The sequence below is a fragment of the Oratosquilla oratoria genome, chromosome 22 (assembly GCF_046742065.1).
Source record: "Oratosquilla oratoria isolate Oo_2021 chromosome 22, ASM4674206v1, whole genome shotgun sequence".
Classification (NCBI taxonomy): domain Eukaryota; kingdom Metazoa; phylum Arthropoda; class Malacostraca; order Stomatopoda; family Squillidae; genus Oratosquilla; species Oratosquilla oratoria.
The window spans coordinates 57,102,772-57,125,845 of record NC_134798.1 but is presented as its reverse complement, the minus strand read 5'-3'; the positions used below and the strand labels follow the sequence as shown (position 1 = coordinate 57,125,845).

Below are 23,074 nucleotides of genomic sequence, written 5' to 3'. Positions count from 1 at the left end.
GAGAAAATTAAATTGGTTCATGGTTGTAAGATCATGCCCTTACGGGTCTTAAATATAAAGTTAAAGATTGTTGGACTAAAGAAATCATGATATCACTGCAGAACTTACACAGGACCTAACAATGTGTGTTCTCATGGGGTTTTTAGATTGTAATTGGAGAAGCATGCAGTGTAGTCATATTCAAGAAAGAAAATAAATCTTTAAAAAGAAAATATAATGAAGCGAGATGTAGGAGCCTGACAGAACAAAATACTGATGCTAAGTGTAACCTTTAGAACTTGAATAAATTGGCTCATTGGAGGCATGGGGCCTACCAACTAAAAGGATGAATGACAACATTTTGAAAGACAGCAGTGAAAATTTAAGTAAGCACACAAAAAAGGTGGCCGAGAATAATGTAAAGTCATATATATATATATATATATATATATTTATCGTATCACTTAAAACTGATTTGAAACTTCTCTAGACTTTCTAGGAGGGATAGGCTAGAGGAATCCTTATCCCCTTTATGTAAAAGTATATGAAACACAAAGTCATATAAAAGATTTTTATTTTATCACTTAAAACTGATATTCATAAAACTCAATAACTTCTGAGTATTTTGTGCATAATTCATTAAAAGAAATACACACATCTGAACCCAGCCAGACAAAATCCCAGCAGTGGTGATAGAGTTGACATACCTTCTTTTAGCACACATTAATTCAGTCTTAGATGTAGTAGCCCTGTGCAAATAAAGATTCATGACTGTATGAATTATATTTTAAAATAACTCCAGTAAATATTGGTTCAAATTATTGATAATGTGTAAAAGTAATCACAGCCCATTATCCAGAATCAAACATTTTAATATTTTTGCCTCGAGTTTCACTAAGTGGGAAAAACCACAGCCCCACAATCCAGAGACTGTCAAGCCTCTCTGCCCTTCCTGTTTGAGGTGAGATGGTTGACTGGTTTTGAAAGTGGGCAGGTCTGCTGTCCATTTGCAGGACCACCACAAGCAGGTACTTGTCATTTGTCCCTTTCATACTGAAGTCCCCCTGAAACATGTGACAATTCCAAACACTAGTTTCCAATACTATTTCTAAACATGGGTAAAAAAAAAAAGAAGAAAAAAAGAAAAGAAAACGGGCTTTAACATCTCACAGTTTCTGACACCATTAAAACAATTTCCTACTAGGTGACTCAAATGCATTCAAATACATCATTTGCCTTCATTTTTGAAGAAGTGTTTCCTTTGTCAAAAGTTTGGTTTTACCATTTTGCTGTTTCTGCCACTCTCAATGGTGGGAGTATCTGCAAATAGAAAGGTGAAATTTTAATATTCTTCAATATGACTGAACTTCTGAAAAGTCAGATTTTTCTTGATACACTGAGATGTACTTCAGCAGCAGCAGCATCCTGTAGCTAACATTTAACTCAAGAAATACACAACACTTTTCCAGGTGTCATGTACACATCATATTGGAGCAATTACAAATGAGTTTTATAGGCACGCTTTGAAGTTAGGAGCTTGACTATACCTAGAGTATATATCATAAAATCACTGCTCCAGGAGTTGCTGTGTTCTGCCTGCTAAAGGCCACTCTGCCATCAGGGAAAGAGTGGAAACCTGACGGAAAACACAACTTCTCACCAGGATCAATGTTACTTGAATACAAAAGGACAACACTAGACCATTTTCACAAGCTGCTTTATGTACTGGTTTGTGTTGGATAACGGATTATATGTGAGGTCGTTGTTCTTGCTAAGAGCTGTAGTTTATTAGCATTTCTATCCTTCTGGACAATCCCATGATGCTGTTGTGCATTATATTTCATATGTTGGGTTAGTCATGGGTATTTATACTTTGGTTGATAGTCTTGTTTCTGTAGGAAGTTGTGGAGAGATGATAGAGATATTGATGTTTCGTCACCCAGTATTTGTTGTAAAGTCATTGCTGTTTCAGGGGATAACTGAGCAGGATGTGTAAATTAGACAATCTAGTAATAGATACTGGGAGGGAAACCTTACATTGGCAAATGGGAGGGTTGTTTCCTGTCATGAGGTGGCTATGTGTGAGGACTAATGTCCTCTTCTTAGGCATACTAGTACTATTTCAAAACATCAGTTATGTGATGTGGGGTTTGATTTTTTTTTTTTTTAATGATCTGACGAGTTTGATTCCCAGTGCCTTTGCCACATGTTCAGCATTGTTGATCAAAGAACTGGGTAATAGCCTGTTACTAGCACTGGAATGGAAGTATCAAAGAGGGGTGGATGTCGCCTTTCAAACCACTGTCGGCTTCATTGCCAGGTATACTTAAAGAGATGGCAACCAGCATGATACATATTTGAGGCAGGTAGAAATCTGGATGATCCATGAATTAGTGGCCCAGTAGTTGGCAGCCCCATAAGTCATTCAGAGAAGATATATTGTGTTGTTGTCTAAGGATTACTAGTGTGGAACATTATAGGATCAAGTGTTCAGTGTTCTATGTATGTTGGTTGCATCTTGGATAGTTTGATTCTGTGCCCAGGCCTCCTGTGATGTTGTTTTAATGCTAAATGATGTCCTGAGCATGCCAGAGTTTTTCTAACTTGTCTTGAGGGATTTATCTGTGGTGCTGATGTCTGGGGGTTGTTGCAGGAGTATAAAGTTTGGTGGTTTTTCAAGCTTATTTTGTAATCTGGATGTGCATATACAGTACTCGTCAAAAGTATGCAGCACCTGCCCCTTGCGGCTGCACATTTATGATGACAATAGGAAGGAATTTTCTGAAGTGAAGTTATGTCAATAGAATGTATCTGGCAACCCCCTGTTGTCATGTTGGGGCAACAGAGTGTAGCATGAGGGAGAACCCAGCCAGTTTGGGACATCATGTGAAAATGATACAAACAAAATTCTACACCAAAACCCTGAACAACACACACCCTTCACATCATATCTCAAAACAGAATGAAAAAACACCACACCAGCAGCATACTAATCAACTACCACCCAAACCACACAAAACATACGTAAAGAAATATATTCACAACCAGGTAACAAATCAAGCCCTCCAAGAAAGACCACCAAACTCAGTACTACAACCTCTCTAGATGCAAGTCCCAGAGAAAACCCTCCCACACAAGACAAGAACCATATTGGCATGACTTCATTCAGGACGCCATCCATCATTAAAACAACACCAACACAGAATAGGCCTGGCCAGATTCAAATTGCCCCAGATGCAATCACCACTTAGAGGACATAGAACACTTTAAACTACTATGCTTCACACTAACAATACTCAGACAACAAATCAATATCTCTTCTCTAAGTGATTTAGGATTCCTGACCAGAGACTGTCACCAGTTTCCTGGTGGCTGTGGGTCTTCTGCAAGAGAGACCAGGGCCAACAGGTTGAAAACCATATGACGGGAGACAACTCACAAAAGTGTGTGGAAAAATGTGGTTTCCAGGTGAGGTGTCTCCTTCAGTACAGTTTTCAATGGTTCTTACTTTATAAATTCACACTCTGAGACACAACAAGCCAATCAGTCTCACATTATTCCCCTAATACCCATGGCCAGCAAAATTATAAATATCTAAACCATCCTTTGTGGACATTTCGCCCACAGACGTTTGGGCCAGCATTCTCATCCTTTCCCAGTGTTCAATCCCCCCCCTTCTCCTCCTCCTCCTTCCTTCCCTCCCCTTTTCTCTCCCTGTTCCCTCCTTTCCCCTTATTTAATCTCAAGCATTTGTATCTCAACTTGTACTTGAAAAAGCTGTAACAAGCGAAACGTCGTACAAATAAAGGCTCTGCCCTCATATGGTGTTTAACTCGTCAAAGTAGAACTACCTGTACTACCAAATGAAAGTAACATTACTACTTGCTTTTATCTTAAGCTATGTCTGAATCAAACTGCTGTATTAAGAAAAATAATAATAATAATATTGTACAAACATAATAAAATTCTAACCCACATTAGATTACCTAGAACATACACACTGCTGTTATTACTGAAATAAATAACTGCTACTATTCATACAGTAATCCAAACATAAATAACACTTAATCTTTTAATTATTCAGTGCAACTGAAATCAATCACAGAATTCAAAATATACAGAAGAAAGCATAAATTGTGTGATATGTAAAAATGAACACAGCAAATGTTGCTACACTCAAGGAGATAAATTCTACTGTTTTCCTACCTGGAACAATAAATGAAATTATTGGTTGTCTTTTTTTTCATGTGCAGATAAAAGAAATCAAATTTACCTGTCTGGGTGCATCACAAATTTCTGTGTTCAATTGTGCACAAAAATTGTCTGATTGAACTTCTATAAATATGAAAGTGCAGTGCCCATGCTACACAATATGAGCCATACATGAAACATATCAATTTACAAACACGATAAGGAAAACAAGTACATTCCATGGAAAGAGCATGCAGTCATGTTCTAGTATACAGTCAAGACATATTCTACCAAGTATATGCCATTTGAATATATTTGCTCTTGACACATTATTATTGAATTACATCTGCTATAATCAAATTATGCACAATCTTGGCTTTTATTAACTTGAATTTTTTTTCTGAAGGGGAGGGGGCATATTTAAAACTGAACAGTATGGGTACACATTTTTTCCCCATAAGTAATAATGAAATACCCAAGCTTCATTAACTTGAATAACACATATCAAACCATATTTCCAAAACTAGCAAGTTTGCAACAACAAAAATCTTATTGAAAGAGCAAATTCTTTTGAAAGTATACTGTAATATAAATAGGAACAAACCAAAGTAAGTTCTATTTTAGAAAAACTTTGTAGGAACACAGGACAGCTTTCATGAAATGCTTTAATTTGGCCCACAGGTACAGAACTCCAACCTTTGGAAATGCTTGTTCTTAGCGATACTAAATCCTTTGCTATCTTTGCTGTTAATGCGATTATCGCTGGACTGTCGTACGAACTCCTCCTTGGCATCTACTTGATCTACCACCCAGGAAATAAATGGCTCCACAGGGCGAAGCTTTGCTGTAAATGTTGAACCAAATGTTCAAGTAATCCTGCTCAAAAGGCTTTACAACCTTGTTTCTATAATAAAAATCTGCATCTTGTATTTAGAATGATAAAACTATAGCAAGGATCTGCAAGTCACATGACTTTTTTTAAACATATCCTAATATCAACTGCAAAGCTATGAGAAGGGTATTTTTAGCTACATCTAAGAAATATACAGAAGTTGTTCATGTCTTAATGTAAATTTTGTTAATATTTTCTGACTGAGAATAGATGCATGCCTGACTATGTATCATGGTGGTCACATGAGTTTACATTTATAGCAGTTTATTGGTGATATTTACTGACTCCTTGAAATATATTTCCCCTAATAGAAAAAGGGACCATGTACCAAATGAATTCCAACTGTGTGATAAGATACAAGAATTGAGAAATGAGTATTACAGTCAAAGCAGATCTAATTTTATCATGACAAACATCTCAGGTTTGAAGAAGCCAATTGGGAAGATTTCATGAACATTACCAATACTGAAAGGAAATGGGATATCTTCCTTTGTCTTTATAATCTGGGCATGAATATATGCTGAATAAATTAGTGGGGAGAATACCTTTAAGAAAAGACTGGCTTAATAAATATCAAGATAGCTAAGAAGAGCCAGAGACATGATTCGGGATAAATGGAGAAGAAAAGAACCAATAGTACAACGGAAGAATACAAACAAGCTTGAAATGATTACACAAAAAAAAACAAAGAGAGGTGGAAAGGAACTTTGAAAAGGGTATCACTGATAAAGGCAAAGATGAACCAAACTTGTTATTTAAGTTTATCAATTTCTGGGACAATAACCTCACCCATGCTTCTTGACCTCTTCACAATATCAGATCCAGAACGCAATACCAATGCACTTGTCTACACAAATGATCCAGGACAGAAACTGCAAAACAGCAGGTGAGAATGCAAGCTTCCTTACACAAATTAGAACAATAACCCAGAAGTAATAGAACAGAAGCCTCAGCAGAAACAGTACTCACTCCAAATAACAATACATGCATACATACATATACCAAAGGTTTTTCCCCCCTTACATGGGAGGTAGCCAAAGAACATAGGCATAAAATCCACTCCCACCCATTCCATCCCCACATACTCCACTCCCATTCACCACCCTCCCTCTTATCTTGGCTCTTCCTGGAAGACAGATCATCCCTGCATCTTGCCCACTGCCTTGGGTCAGAAGTATTGCAGCAAGATGCAGCACATCCACATCAAGGCTGCTTCATTTAATTGGCAACCCCCCCTCTCCATCCCCTCATGCAGAAATGGAGGAGACGGGGAGAAACCCCTTTGGGCTGTGTCAATTTATTATTCACACATACTCCCTCACCCCCCATCCACTCCTTTCCATGAATCGCTACATCATCAATACACAACAATTCTCCACTCACCCCTGTCTTCTCTCTTCTCCTGTCCTTCCTTAACAGATATTCCCCTCTTTCCCAATGCCCCTTTTACCCCATCCATCCATCTCATCCTTGGTCACCCTCTCATGTTCACTCCTTCCACACCTCTTTTATTAATCTTTCTTCACTCATTCTTTCCATGTATCCAAATTATCCCAATACTCTTTCATCAACCCTATCTCCCAACTACCTTTCCACTCCTGTTCTCCTCCTCACCTCATTTCTCATTCTACCCAGCCTAGTAACCCCTATCATACTTCTCAGGCACCTCATCTCAAACACATTCAAACTCCTCCTCTCTTATGTTCCATGTTTCTGCCCCATACAGTGCTGTCAGCACAATCACACCTCCATATAATCTCCTTTTGGCATCCATTCCCAAATGTCTATTTCTCATTACAATATTTAATCCCCCAAGGCATTTACTTGCTTCTCTCAATCTACATTCTACCTCCACCTCCACTCCTCCCTTTCCTGCCACATTTGCACCCAAGTATCTAAAACCATCCACTGACTCCAGTCTCTCTCCTTTAATACTCACTTCCAGTCTGCTGCCACTTTCTCTCCTTGTACATCTCATCACCTTGCTTTTACCCAGATTGATCTTTAACTTCCTTCTTTTGCATATCTTCCCAAACTGTCACTAACTTCTTTAATCCCTCCTCTGATCCTGCCACAAGCGCAGTGTCATCAGCAAACAACAATTGGCTTATCTTCCACTTTTCTCCATTTTCTTTAACCATCTCCAGTCCCCCAACCAACTCTTGCATTTACCTATTGCACCACCTCATCCATGTAGCCAAGTCAATATAACATATCCCTAATGAAGTCCCACCTTTACCTCAAACCACTCTCTCCATTTCTGATTCTAACACAGGCTCTACTATTCTCATAAACACTCTTGACTGCTCTTAACAGCTATCCCATATATCTGCAATACCTCCTACAGTGCCTTCCTGTTTACCTTGTCATAAGCCTTTTCCAAATCCATAAAGGCCCAAAAGACATCCTTACCTTTTCCTAAAGCTTTCTCACACATCTGCCTTACCACAAAAATCTGATTCACACAACCCCTACCTGTCCTAAACCCACACTGTTCCTCACCAATTACTCCCTCTGTTCCTCTCCTAATCCTCTCAATCAAAACCTCCCATAAGCCATCCTAACTACACTCAACAAACTGATCCCTCTGAAACTACTATATTCCCACTTGTCCCCCTTTCCCTTGTAAAGTGGAACTATACAGGCACTCCCCCAGTCCTCCAGCACTCTACCTTCTTTTAAGCAAACATTAAATAACCTCACAAGCCAGTCCACCATCACTGTACCTCCCTTTTATATATATTTATACATATATTCTATGTACCAAGGGATACTTCCCCCTTATTAGGGGGGTAGCCAAGTCAAAGGCACACAACCTTCTCACCCACTCCACTCCCATCCACCATAAAGATATATAAGCAAAGGAAGACAGAATAAGACATCACAAGTACAGTATCTAGGGTTCATGGATTCAACTATATCTGAATTTTCAAGGATAGTAGCAGTCTACAGTATTTATTACTGTACAGTACTGAATAGTATGTACCATTTTCATTTTCATGTACAAAGAAGTACAGTATAACACTGATTTAATATGAGACAGGGTCCTTGAGATTTCATTTTAAATAAAATTTGCACTAAATGGATTTTTTTAATGGCAAGGTGTAGCTGAATTCTGAGAACATGAAACAATATTAATACCATAGACAATGAATCACCCCAGCCAATCTAAAATAAACAAAATAAGAACTGTGTTAGCATCATGCTGAAACAACCATTCATTAAATGACACTAAAATTATGGGATGCAAAAATTGAATGTTTACTAGCAACCAAGCAAAAATGTGCACTTAGAACCAATCAGCTGACTTATGTCTGAATATCTGCACACCAGGTGATAAGCAGGAAGCCAAGAAGCTTGGCTTGGAAAAATACATACAGTAATACACACCAATTTCTATTCGCTTAAAATTGGAATGATTTATTAAAACTGACTTATGGTCTGAAATGTCAGTCCCATTCTAAATTGATAATTTAAAGTGATTTATATCAAATCAATGTCCTACTGTACTGAACACAAATGTTTACAATAAATGAGTCATGTTGTTCTCATTCCCTAGACTCTCTGACCGAGCAGTTCTGCCTCCCTGAGGAACATTGTGGCTGGAATAGCATTTCTCACAAATCCCTTACAGAGTATATATTGTGTTGTTGGTGTGTGTGATTGTGTACATTGCAGTCTTCTATGATGTGTTGTAGAGTACATGGTAAAGTGATGCATCCTGGACAGTTATCCAGCCTCTTCTGGTAGCTTAGAATGGCTGGATAGTGACTGCACTGCCATCTGGCCTGGTGGACTCTGTCCTTTTGGGGAAGAGACTGACTGATTGATTAATTGATTGATGTGTTGTGGTACCACAACATCTAGGTCATATGTCACCACTTACAAAATTTCTAAAAGTGGCATATATGAAATTGAAATTTATGTTTGGAATAAAAATTTTAGTGTATCAAAATATTAGGAAAGAGGAAGGACAGAGGTAGGGAGGAGCTTAGAGTAAACTGCTTAAATAAGAAAGAAAAGGAGAAGGAGTACAAGAAACTTAGAGAGAATTGGGAGGGAGTGAAGGATAGAGTACAGCTAAGAGTAGAGGAGGAATGGGGATATTTCAAGGAGGGAGTCACAAGGTGTGCAAAGATGGTGTGTGGAACAAGGAGGACAGGAGGAAATAGAAGGAGTAATAAGTGGTGGGAAAATTTTGAAAGTAATAGAAAGATGTTTTGGGAGGAAATTAAGAGAGGAAGGGGAGGCAAATCAAGTAGAGAAGAAAAGGTAAAAGGTGCAGATGGAGAGATGATAATGAAGGAGACGGCAGTAAGAGGATGATGGACAGAGTATTTTAGGGAGTTCCTAAATGTGAAGGAGGATAGGTAGGGAAAGGTAGTTGCAGTGGGAAGTGCTAAGAAAATGACAGTGATGAATGAGGAAAATGGAGGAGAAATAGGGAAAGATGAGGTGAAAGTAGTTGTTAAAATGATGAGAGGAGGTAAGGCACCTGGGTTAGATGGGTTTCAGAGGGATCAGTTTGTTGAGTGTAGTTGGGAAGGCTTATGGGAGGGTTTTGATTGAGAGGATTAGGAGAGGAACAGAGGGAGTAATTGGTGAGGAACAGTGTGGGTTTAGGACAGGTAGGAGTTGTGTGGATCATATTTTTGTGGTAAGGCAGACATGTGAGAAATTTTTATGAAAAGGTAAGGATGTTTTTTGGGCCTTTATGGATGTCCCAGTGATACTGGCCTATAATTCAGTGGCCTCCCCTTATTTCCACTTTTGTAAATTGGCACTACATTTGCCCTTTTCCAATCAAGTAGCATAATGCCTTCTTTCAATGAACATGTAATAAGACTGTCAATCTTGTCTGCTAGTTGTTCCCTATATTCTTTAAGTATCCAGTGTGTGTGTGTGTGTGCATAGTAATGACAAACATGAACAACTCTTGTACATTCAAACAGAAAACATTCCCTCATTTTTTTCCGTCAATGAAAACAAGGACAAAAGCAAATTTCAGCTCCTTTTCTCAAAAAATAAAGAAATAAAATAAAATCAAACTGTAAATTTTTCTGCTAATCAATATGCTGACAATTTTTTTTTTTTTTTTTTGGGGGGGGGCTTATTGCCTTCTATATATATATATATATATATATATATGGTTCAATTTTTTATAATCAATGTCTAAATAGTACAGAATCCAGCCAAAAACTGATTTCACACAACTAAACTTGACACACAACTCATCGGATGGCTCGCCATAATAAAGATTCTGTGAAATGGAATAGAGACTGGGCTACATAAGTGCCATCAGGGAACTACCGGGTCATAGTCCAGGTTGATCCTTTTGTACAGTCCAGGTAGCTCAATACCATTGTCTTTGCTTCATAATAAGCCGTACCTAAAGCAAAGGTTCGAGTCCTTGTAGTGGAGCTTGTTAATCCATTTGTCACAACATATATATATATATATATACATATATATATATATATATATATATATATGTATATATTCAAATAGTAAACATGGTAAAATTCCTTGAAATTTGACGTGAAAAATATGTAAGAATGAACCAAATACAAGAATTATTCTATTTTCTACAATTCTAATAAAGCATGATACATCCACATCCAAAGCTAATATATATTTAAAAAAAATAAAATATATGGACTTTGTACAACAATTTTGTAGATATGAGGTTAAAGATTTAACATTTAAAGAAAAGAAAAAAGAAAGAAGAAGAAGGGAAGAAAAAAGTACCTAAATAAAAATAGTGATAAGAATATGACTATAGTCAAAAAGAAAAATTATTAGTGTAATACTGGAACCATGACTTGCACGGTTCCAGTTTTGGGAGACTCAAGATGCTAAAAGTTTTACAAAGTGATATATAGAAAAATTCAATGATTATAGCTTCCAAATGCATCGTCTATTTTACAATGAGAGTAGTGCACTAGCTTAAAGGTCATTCTTATGAAATGTCAATCTGTTGTTGGTACAGGTGAGGAATATGTACATAACTGTTTGTGTGCTTACCCCAGGACAGCTTTGAGTGCGAGGTTTGTTGCTGCTGTGCTGAGAAGATGGTGCCTCTAACGCTAAGGGACTGGGAGTGGATGGGTTATAATTAGAATGTTTACCTTCAACTGTATAACAGGTTAGGAGACTAAAATTAGTTATCTGAAGTCTAAGTTTGGTCTTAGTTTCTGGACAAACAAGGTATATTTGTCAATGATGACCCTACAAAATGAACATTAAATAAAATCACCTTCCTACAGCACTTCTTCAAAACTCACTACACTCAAAGAAAGATGGTGATCACTTTTAACTTCAACAATTCTTCCTTTCTGACACTCAGTTAGCTTCACCACTTCTTGGTGCAATAATGTCCACAAAAACAGAAGAGCTGGTTAATAGTAACAAATACAAAATATCAACACCTTGACCTCCATGTGGAGGTGACTGGGCGGGCCTTAGCACCAAGCCAGGTCTTTATCACTTTTGACTAATTTCCCCCAATTATTCACATGGGAGAGGTGACACACATAAGCTCTCCCTCATCTTCCTGCTAACTGATATATTGACGTGTGGAACAGTGGTGTAGCAGAAGAGGCATGATTGAGAAGCATCATCACATAACAGCAAGACCAATTTTCAACCTATGGCAGATTCCACACAACAGCCCCCACCTTCACCCTGAGGTTCAACACTGAAGAGCTGGTACCTAATCTCCAGAACAGGCTAAGTTACTATCCCTCTTCCACTTCCATCTGACTTATTTCATAACTTCTTTTTCACACAAAGAAATCAGTACCCTGGAGCCTACCCTCACACATTTCATTCTCGCCACTGACACTGGAACCTACCCAGGTCCCAACACATGTTAAACATACACAAAACATATAAATTACAAGCACACATCAATCCAATGCCGCTCATGAAATTCCTTCCTCAACAGACATTCCCCTCTCGCTCAAAGCCCCTTTCACCCCATCCATCCATCTCAACCTTTGCCATCCAATCAAGTTCACTCCACCTTTGCCTTCAACACCTCTTTTACTAACCTTTCTTCACTCATTCTTCCTGTGTCCAAACCATCCCAATAATCTTTCATCAGCCCTATCTGCCAGCTCCCTTTCCACCCCAACTCTCCTCCTTACCTCTTCACCTCTTACTCTATCCAACCTTATAACCCCCACCATACTTCTTGAACACTTTATCTCATATTCAAACTTCTCCTTTCTTCCTCTTTTATATTCCAAGTCTCCACCCCATACACTGCCATAGGTACAATCAGTCCTTCATATAATCTTCACTTTGCATCCATTCCCAGATGCCTATTTCTCATGACACTTTTCAATCCTCCAAGACATTTACTTGCTTCTCTCAATCTACAATTTACCTCTACCTCCACTCCTCCATTTCCTGCCACATGTGACCCCAAATACTTAAAGCTGTCCACTTCCTCCAGCCTCTCCTTTGACACTTACATAATACTTATTACATGTAATACCACAATAAGGAAATGTCCTTACTGAGACACAAATGTACAATACATACATACATATACCAAGGCTTTTTCCCCTTTTCAAGGGAGGTAGCCAATAATTTAGCAAAATTACTTAGATAACAAAGCATTAACTTAATCTTCCTTTACCTTCTATGGTGTACTGACTGCATATGTTTCATGCAAACAATATTTTATAAATTCAGTGACATGATATCTTCATGGCAGTCACACAGCACTTTTATGATTAGAGACTAATCAATCTTCAATCAAAAAATATACAACCTTTCCTTTCCGTGACACTCTTTAAATATCCTTTGCCAACTCTATGACTACACCTCTTTATTGTGAGAATCAAATTGTACATAACCCAAAAGAAAGAGAGAAAGAGACAGACAGTCACAGAGAGAGAGAGAAACACCAGTAGCATGCAACTCAAATATCTACAATAATCTACCACATGCACCATACAAAAACACATCCACACTGAATCACAAAGCCAGCATTACACGATCAGCCACCAAACACTCTACTCCATCAAACTCCTCCAAACATTAACCCCACAGAAAAATTCCTCCCACAAGAAGCACACTAACATGACCACGTTTGGGTTACCATTCAACACTAAAACAATACTGACGAGTTAAACACCATATGAGGACGGAGCCTTTATTTGTATGACGTTTCGCTTATTACAGCTTTTTCAAGTACAAGTTGAGATACATATGCTTGAGATTAAATATGTATCTCAACTTGTACTTGAAAAAGCTATAATAAGCGAAACGTCGTACAAATAAAGGCTCCGTCCTCATAGGGTGTTTAACTCGTCAGTCTTGTCAGCAACAGCTACTTTCATGAAAACTAAAACAATACCAACACAGAACAGACCTGGCTATAGAAACATAACATTCTCAGATGCAACCATCACACACAAGATACTAAACACTTCATCTTACATTGTCCTGCCCAAGCCATACCACGAGAACACAATATTTCCTCTTCAGTGACTTATGGGCCAATCTGGTGGCTGTTGTCAGTTACCTGGTATCCATGGGTTTGTCCCCTGCAAGAGATCTGGGACAATGGACTGACGACATATAACTATGCAGTCAATATTCCAATATAGGTATGGGAAAATCTAATTCATGAAATGAATATAAACTAGAAAAAAAATTCTTACCTTCCCTTCCATGCCATTTGCATCTAACCGATCAGATGCTATAGATCTTCTCTGTCCACTGTTTGTCTTGCTTAACATCTGCTGAAAAATAGTAAAATAATTAAAGAGAAGTCTTGATAATGAATGGATATTATATACATGACATGATGAATGGAATAGACAGCTATGCATTTTTTTTTTTTTTTTTTTAAGATGAGGAGGATTGCAAATTGCTCCATGAAGACCTAGATAAGGTTTATGAATGGACCTAGGAGTGGAAAATTAATTTCAATACAAAAAAAAAAAAAAATGCATAGTCTTGGAAGAGGGCTAAACTGGAAGGAAAAAAAAAAAAATGATATGAGAATACAAACTGGGAAATGAACTTACAGCAAAGGCAATGGAGGAAAAGAACTTAGGGATTTTAATTAGGGATAATCTATCACCAGACAGTCATATAAAGTAACAGTAAATCTATAGTTTACTAGAAGAATATAAGAGTGACATTTCAGTACACATAAGAGCACATGATAAAGAAATCAGTGGAAGTCTGATTTGATTCAGACTAGAATATGCAGATGTGGTGTGGTTACCACACCCAAAGAAAGATACAAGAAATGCCATGACAATACAGAGTAACAACCATGATGATCCTAGGTCTAAATGACAAGACATATGAGGAAACAGTATAAAAAGGACTTCCTACATTGTAGGAGCATAGAGGCAACATATTTAGACGAGAGAAAAGTATATAAGAAATGGATGGAGAATAGTCACTCGTATGGGGTGAAAGATCAACAATAGGTCATAGTAAATAACTGAAAAAGCAAATTTACTTAAAACATGTCATACAAATCAATCAACCATTGTCTAGTTTGACTACATGGAAAACCCAAGGAAAATGTCTATCAATTGGGTAAAGAGGCAAGACCAAATGTCCACGAGTCCTTATTCTACCTATATCTATACACTACGAAGTCAAACACACACCCACTCCCACCCACCACCCTCATTTTAGCTCCTCGTGTTCATCCCAGTTTCCTGCCCACTGCCTGGGTCATGGGTCAGAAGTAATGCAGCAAGACACAGATCATCCCGAACAAAGCCACTTCACTTAATTGGTGATCCCCCCTCCTTCCCCTCATGTTAAAAATAAAAATGACTGAGAGAAATCCCTTTGGGCTGCATCAAAACATTTCCCATATACAGTAATTCTCCACACCCCTATTTCCTGCCTTCTCCCTTTCTTGTTCAACAGTCATTCCTCTCTGGTTCAAAGCTCCTTTCACCCCATCCATCTATTTCATCCTTGGTCATCCCCTCAAGTTCACTCCACTCACCTCTGCCTTCCACACCTCTTTTACTAATCTTTCTTCACTCATTCTTTCCATGTATACAAACCTTCCCAACACTCTTTTATCAGCCCTACCTGCCATCTCTTTTTCCACCCCCCACTCTCCTCCTCACCTCCTCATTTCCCACTCTATCTATCTCAGACACTTTATCTCAAACACAATCAAATTTCTCTTTTCTGCCTCTCAAAATCCAAGTCTCCACCCCATACAGTGTTGCCAGCATAATCTCCCTTTCATATAATCTTTTTGCATCCATTCCCAAATGCCTACTTCTCATGTCTTTTTAATGCCCCAAGGCATTTACTCACTTCTCTCAATGTATGATTTACCTCTACCCCACTCCTCCATTTCCTGCCGCATGTGACCCCAAATTCTTAAAACTACCCACTTCTTCCAGCCTCTCTCCTTAAAGACAACTATTGGGAAAGGATTCTATGGAAGCTGCAAATACTCAGAAATGATTCTTTACACAAGTAATATATAATGCCTTGGACTGAACCAAACACTACAAAAACTTGTCCACAACTTTCTCAGTGTACAAAATACAATGGTAAACATCACCCACTTACCTTGTTGGAATATGCTGAATCTGCAATCGGAGGAAGGAAAGTGACATGTCTTGACCATGAATTTGAGGGAGAGTCACTCAACACTTCCTCAAATACATTTGGGTCATTGATTTCTTGAATTGCAGTCTGTTTGCTCAACGAGTGGAACTGTTCCTGAAGTATTCTAGAACTAACAGAGGATAAGACTCTTCCTGAGTCTGTCGTATTATTGTCTGTTCTCATAGGAGCTAAGAGATGATGACCAGATCGTGACGATACAGGCCTCTGAAGTGAAGTTCTTGGAGTGATGACAGCAGGGAGTGAAACAGAGGAAATGTAGGACCTGGCAGAGGAGTCTCTTTTGTAGCCAGAGGGAGTTCTTGAACGGATTCTGTCCTGACTGCTCTGCAGGGGCTTGGCAGTTACCAGGAGAAGGTCCTGCAATTCCTCTTCCTGCACACGGTGTTTGAATGGATTAGATCTGGAAGGACTGTTATGTAACTGGAGTCTACTTGATAATGGACGTTTAATGCCTCTGTTTGGATAATTATACCCACTACCACTTGATAATGGCCGACCTGGCCCACTAAATTGACTAGCAGATTTCAACGGAGTTGCATCACTAACACCACTGTTTGCTGTCCTTTGAACAGGTCCTTGTTCAGGTACCAGAGAGCCATTTCCTCTGGTTCCCAAGGGAGAGCATGGGATTCTCTGTCCTCTTGTACTTGGTTCCCGAGACAGTGATGAGTAATGCACGGATTGTGTGATAACATACTTAGCATACTGATTGAGCAATGGTAAGATGACTTTGGTAACATGTGGCCAAATCTTATCAAACATAAGAATCAAAGCCTGTTCCCTAAGAACTTCTGGATCATTAGACCCACTACAAACACGACTGGATGAACTTCTCTTGGCAGGAGTGTGTGAGTTTTTCTTGGCACTAGAATCAGAAGTGAGAGATACCAGTGGGAGCAAGTCTTCATATGTACCATCTGATACAATTACTTCCTCTTTTCCATTTCCACTGAAAATGAGGAAAAATATAACCTGTCAGTGAACTTGCGCATCAGTATACATTTCAGTAACAGTGTATGGTGAACAGCAAGTTACGCTGTAGAAATATTGAAAATTTTAATTTCTAAAAAAGTATGTAAATATTTTGAGTTCTTGTAGGATAACTTTTCATGTTTTAGAGAGCTGTTGAATGTGGACAAGCATAGGGAGGAACTGATGGTGACACTGGGAGGTGCTAAGAACATGGTGATGGAAGAGGAGAAGGGAAGATACAAGGAAAGATGAGGTAAAAGGAGTTTTGAAAATTGTGAGAGTAGGTAAAGCACCTGGGTTGGATGGGTGTCATGCAGTGTCTGAAGAAGGAAGATACAGTAAAAGCAGACTGGCTAGAGAGGTTTTGTATGCCTAAGGAAGGAGAGTGTCTGTATATTTTGCTTTACAAGATAAGAGGGAGGGAGGAGGGTGGAGGGGAGTGGAATATATATGAAATGGAATAGATGGGAGTGGTTTCTATGCCTTTTTCTTTTTGGCTACCCCCCATGTAGGGGGAAAAAGCCTTTGGTATATGTATAAGAGGGAGGGTGGAGGGGTGTGGAGTGTATTCAGGGATGGAATGGATGGGAATGATTTTATGCCTTTTCCTTTTTGGCTACCTTCCTTGTAAGGGGAAAAAAGCCTTGGTAAATGTATGTATATGTATGTACAAAGGCAATGGGAACAAATGTGATTGTAGCAGTAGAGGGTTAGGAAAGGAACATAGGGAATAATTGGTGAGCAGTGTGGGCTTAGGAAGGGTAGAGGATGCATGGATCAAATTTTTGTGGTAAGGCAGATTTCTGAGAAGCTTTGGCAAAAGGTAAAGATTTTTTTGGTGGCCTTTTTGAATTTGGAGAGGGCTTACGACAGCGTACACTACATAGTAAAGTACTTTGGGAGGTATAGCAAATTATGGGATTGGGGAAAAGCTGTTAAGGGTAGAAGGAGAGAGGCTGGAGGAAGAGGAAAGTTTGAAGTATTTGGGGTCACATGTGGCAGGAAATGGAGGTGTGGGGGTGGAGGTAAATTTTAGATTGAGAGAAGCAAGTAAATGTCTTGAAGGATTGAAAAGTGTCTTGAGAAATAGGCATCTGGAAATGGATGCAAAGAGGAGATTACATGTAGGAGTGATTGTCATGACAACACTGTAAAGGGCGGAAACTTGGAGTTTATGAAAGGCAAAAAGGAGAAGTTTTAAATATGTTTGAGATGGTCTGAGAAGTAAGGGTAGGGGTTTCAAGGTTGGATAGAGTGACTAATGAAGGGAGGGGGTGGGAGATGGGGAGGAGGAGCGGGGAATGGTTGTGTGTGAATGACATTTTGATGCAGTCCAAAGGGATTTCTCAGTCTTCTCTATTTTCCACATGAGGGGCTGGAGAAGGAGATCCACCAAGTAAGTGAAACAGCTTTGCTGTGAATGTGTTGTGTCTTGCTGCATTACCTCTGACCCGAGTAGTGGGCAGGAAACAAGGATAAACCTTCCACGAGGAGCTGAGAGGGAGGAAAGGGCGGTGGATGGGAGTGGAATGGGTGGGAGTGGGTGGATGCCTTTGACTCGATTACCTCCCTTATAAGGGGGAAGTAGACTTTGGGATATTGATAGATATAATCATTATTATACATAAAATGAAAGCGTGTTCCAGGGCAGTGGACAAGATGCAAGGATGACCCATCATCCAGGAGGTGCCAAGATAAGAGGGAGGGAAGAGGGTAGAGGGGAGTGGAGTATGTAGGGGATGGAATGAGTGGGAGTGGTTTCTATGCCTTTGTTTTTTTGGCTACCTTCCTTGTAAGGGGGAAAAAGCTTTTGGTATATGTATGTATGTGTTTTATCACTTAACACAAGCTCATTTCTTTTTAAACAGGAGTAAAGAAACTATCACCCATCCCATTTCTTTTGGTTTTGGGAGCTGGATGGATTAACTGCGTTGAAGCTCTCCGAGATTAAGAAAAAATTTATAGTAATGAATACATATAAAACTGACTAGACGATAGTATTATACTTACGCATTGTTTACATTCTCTGACTCAAATAAACGGTCAAACAGCAAAGGGTCCACCTGTTTCCCTCGAACCCTGAAAAAAAAATAAAAAATTAAAACCTTTGCCAATTTTTGTAAAAGGTATCTAAATTCCTATTTCAACAAGCCACATGGACTTAAATTTCCTCTTTCTTCATCACTTTTTATATTCAATCTTCAGCATGAATAATCCCAGGATTTTCTTTTCAACGTAATGTCATGCTATATTCTTAATTCAAAATGAAACTAAATAACTTCAAGTCTAAATAGCTATAAAAAACTCATGCTTTCTTGTCACACTGTAGTTCTATGTGCTCCTCTTCATATACATGCACACAATAAAAAAAAGCATCAAGCAAATGGAATATGAGCATTTTGTATATGAATGATGCAGATAATGATGAGCCTACTTGGATAGTGTTCATTGGGGAAATGACAACAATAGGGTCACCATTTACCCAAGATAATGAGGCATTTTTCAGTGCCCAATGTAATGATATTTGACACAACTGCACAGATAGTTTCTTGATCACGTGTTTATGGTTTTACCTAATAAAACAAAAACGAAACCCAACACAGTTCAACTCACCTAAAATGAGGAACAATCTGCACCCATGTAGCACAGTGCCCAATGTAATGATATTTGACACAACTGCATAGATAGTTTCTTGATCATGTGTTTATGGTTTTACCTAATAAAACAAAAACGAAACCCAAGACAGTTCAACTCACCTGAAATGAGGAAAAAGCTGTACCCATGTAGCACATTCTTCCTGCAGATCACTTGATGGCTTTACAACAGTGGGTTGTTTTAAAGCCGAATTGTGCAAATGCTTCGGAAAGAAATCCAACTTGACCTTATCTTCATCACTCGAAAGCAGTACTTCTGGGGAATGTTCTGCACTCACAGTCTCGTTCCCTCTTGCAACATCCTCATCTATCTTACTAAACTTCAGTGAGTCTGAGAGGGACTCAACTTCGTTATGGGTTGATGAAAGAGCTGGGTGTGAACTGAATGAAGAGGGATGAGTATAGAGAAGACTGTCCAGTTGATCGAAGAGCGCGTTGACTTGACGAGTTGCTTCACCCTCGAAATCGTCCCCATCCCACGATAAGGACGATACCGTTCCACTGTCGCCATCATCAAACCTACTGTATCTGCTGAAGATATGATATAGGAATTAATCTCTACTTTTATTTTACATCAAGAGGATAACCATTTCAATGTAGTAATATAATTCATATATTTTGTCCTAGAACATACTGGATGGTGCAACAAGCTATGCCAACATGTTAAAAGATAATGCAAAATCAAGAAGACTGAAGAATAAGGTCTGTAAGCTGTTACAAAAAGATTGACATTCTAGTCAAATGAAGCCAAGAATGGAAAATAAATTTCAATGCCAAAAAATTGCAAAGTATTGCAAATGGGCAATAACTCTAAAAGATCATCTTTGGAAAGTGAAACCATTACAAAGGTAAAAGAGAAGAAAGCATTGGGAGTGTTGATAAAAGATAATCTGTCGCATGGTAAATAATTCAGCAGGATTTTGGGCGACATAGAGGAACAAGATTAAAGTGTTTTTTGTTTTTGTTTTTTTTACCAGTCTCAGGTATTAGCTGCATGTTATTTACCTATTTGTAGTATACAGGAAAGGAACAATGCTCACTGCGTTCTGTCTCCTTGTACTGTGCAGTAGCATGCAACAGATACTTCAGATGTTGTTATGAAGGTACGACAGATGAGTGGAAATGGTGGTAGAGAAATGTGGGTTAGAGCGAGAACACTATATTCCTGACGTTTCGACTACAAGTCTTCTTCTGAAGAAGACTTGTAGTCGAAATGTCAGGAATATAGTGTTCTCACTCTAACCTGCGTTTCTCTACCACCTTTTCCTGACTATATGGGGCACCTCTACAGACCAGAGGAGTGGGTGGGAAAGAAGTGGGTCAGATTGGGTATTTGCCTTTGGCTATCTCCCTGGTAAGGAGAAAAAAAAAAAAACCTTGGTATATAGATAGTCTGGCAGCATTAGCTGCCCGATGTGCAATGTTGCATCATAATAATCGCATTATAAAAAATAAAGTCAGTGGTCAATCGTTTGTTCTCTTTCACCTGTGTATTTTGATAACCATAGAAAATTGATGAAGCCAGTTTAGAGAGAATGAAAATTACGTAGGTACGACTACAATAAATATAATCAAGATGGCGACATAGGCATCATCGAGTACCCACTTGCTCCTCATGATGCCTACGTAGGCTTCACCATATGTAAGTGGTTAAGGGACTTAATTATACTGTCAGTCACTCAGCGCACGCATACTAACCAATCTACGCAAAGGCAACTAAGAAGGTAACATGCTAACAGTTAGGAGAGGAGGCAGAAGCTACAAGTCTAATCATAAGCATGACCTTGACAAATGCACTCACTCTGCTCCTCTGAGGTAAGGACTCCTAGAGGATAATCAATCCCTTCTACTAGATTAAAATCAAGAGTGTGCCGATAGGCAAACTCACGTACTAATTGGCTCACTGTATCCAGCATGACCACAATATTGGCTCACCTTGTTAATGGTAAATGGTAGTGTGTGTGGCAGAAGGGCTGAATGAGCGGTGACGACGACCAGGGAGTATTGGTGGGTGTGACATCACTCTCCTCTGCCCCATCATCATCCTTAATATTGAGACACTGCAATTCTTCTTCCAAATCATCCTCTTCTTGCATTTTCTTTACACTCTATTTCTCAGTCATTGTCTCAACCATTCTGTATAAAATATTAATATTATTTTCAACATCCAGACCAGTGTTCACATTTTTCTCCATGAAAAAGAATCCTGCCAAGTAGATAAGAAAAATAAATAAATAAATAAAATAATACAAATTAAGAAATCGCAGCTTCCCAACCTTTCTACATTATGTACAATATTCATTTTTGGGGAAAGGACCAATGACAGGTGCCTACTAGTGGAAGCTCTGCATGATAAACACCGACGATAGCTATCTCTCCACTGGCCAAAACAAACAAAAATAAACATGGCATCTCAGAGTTCACCCATGTCCAAATTCTCACTAATATATTGCTTTTAGCAACTTTTATGTTATTGATTCCTGCCAAGAAAAACTTATACCATGATGCTGTATTACAAATTTACAAAATATTTAATTTTCTAGTGTTTTATTGCTTAGGTGTGCACTTTAAAAGATTTACCATGTTTCATCATATCAATAAATTTTAAAACATTTAGCTACATCAATATTGGGAGTAAAGTTATGATACACTAGCGACAACTCAGAGTTTACCGTAAGCTTTGAGGTACTAATCTATGTTTGTCTTGTTCTAAAAGATGAACTAACAGAAATTTGAGGACGGACTTATCTTGAATGTTAACTAGTAGGAATAGGACTAAGTAAATTGTCTGATATGAGTACCTTATAATATTGCCCCCCCCCTCAAAAAAAAAAAAAAAAAAGCTATGAGGCAGTTATGGAATTGTCTTATGCAAGTACATTATAATCTTACTGAGGCAGTTATGGAATTGTCAGTAGCTGTCAGTAATTAATATGACCCCTATAATGTCTATAGTAATAAGGTCTAATAATAAGTGTTTATAATGTTTTCATCATGAAATAAATTACTTAACAGCATTTAGCACTGCAGGGGTGGGGGAGGAAATTGAGTTTTAAGATAAGATCTCATAGAATCTTATGCCTATTTAAACAAATACCTGGATTTTTTCATGAATCATGACAGTGCATAACTACCAATAACAATTGCTACATTACCAAGCCTATTTAAATACCGTCACATAAATAAATATAAGGCTATTAATTGGAATAAACTACCAGATGAAGTAGTCTTGAGCCAGGGTATGAATTTTTTATAAAACTCGTATGACAAATATGATGAATCTAAGTAGTGAAGAAACACCTTTTATGAGTACCAAATCCTAAGCTAAGCCAGACTAAACCACGGTAAGCAACCTATAAAATGCTATACAGTACTAGTACATATAAAGCTACTTTACATTTCATGTTCAATATCATAAAATATAATACGATACGTCTTCCCTTCTAATGTCATATTCTTACTAATATTGCAGTTACTAAGAAATCTTGACGTAAGCTGCTTATAGTTACAGTAGTTCTCTATATAGATAAAATTCTTCACAAATGGCTCACATATGTTTTGATGACGGTGTACTATCAACATACACAAGAAACTCACATCTCAGGATTATACGTATATCAATGTTGGGAATCCCACATTGTGTAGTAACACGTATAATATATTCTTCATCAGATTTGAATTACCACCACACATTGACAGCAAGAATGTAAACAGAATCGCTCACCTACGATCATTGATGTAAATTGAT

General features: G+C 38.3%; 1 protein-coding gene across 9 annotated transcripts; it reads right to left on the bottom strand.

Moving 5' to 3' along the window:
- Window positions 1–536: 536 nt before the first annotated feature.
- Window positions 537–23,074, bottom strand: LOC143037610 (uncharacterized). Of its 9 annotated transcripts, none has more exons than XM_076206098.1 (9): window positions 22,924–23,074; window positions 21,262–21,462; window positions 19,429–19,857; window positions 18,683–18,751; window positions 15,641–16,649; window positions 13,738–13,818; window positions 11,087–11,156; window positions 4,867–5,014; window positions 537–1,299 (listed from the first exon to the last, which is right to left on the bottom strand). In XM_076206098.1, exons 2-9 carry the CDS (start codon window positions 21,420–21,422, stop codon window positions 1,284–1,286), a joined length of 1,983 nt encoding a protein of 660 aa, XP_076062213.1. In that variant the 5' UTR covers window positions 21,423–21,462; window positions 22,924–23,074; the 3' UTR covers window positions 537–1,283. The 9 variants fall into 9 exon arrangements, with proteins under 9 accessions (XP_076062213.1, XP_076062217.1, XP_076062218.1 ...); XM_076206102.1 differs by having other exon boundaries at window positions 13,738–13,815; XM_076206103.1 differs by having other exon boundaries at window positions 19,429–19,854.

Excerpts from the sequence above, each read along its gene's own strand:
- LOC143037610 (XM_076206098.1), bottom strand. The coding sequence starts at position 21,422 with ATGCAAGAAGAGGATGATTTGGAAGAAGAATTGCAGTGTCTCAATATT. Across the intron at positions 19,858-21,261 it reads TACCATTTACCATTAACAAG|CAGATACAGTAGGTTTGATG; the intron begins GTGAGCCAATAT and ends TCATATCTTCAG. Across the intron at positions 5,015-11,086 it reads GCACTCAAAGCTGTCCTGGG|CAAAGCTTCGCCCTGTGGAG; the intron begins GTAAGCACACAA and ends CAACATTTACAG.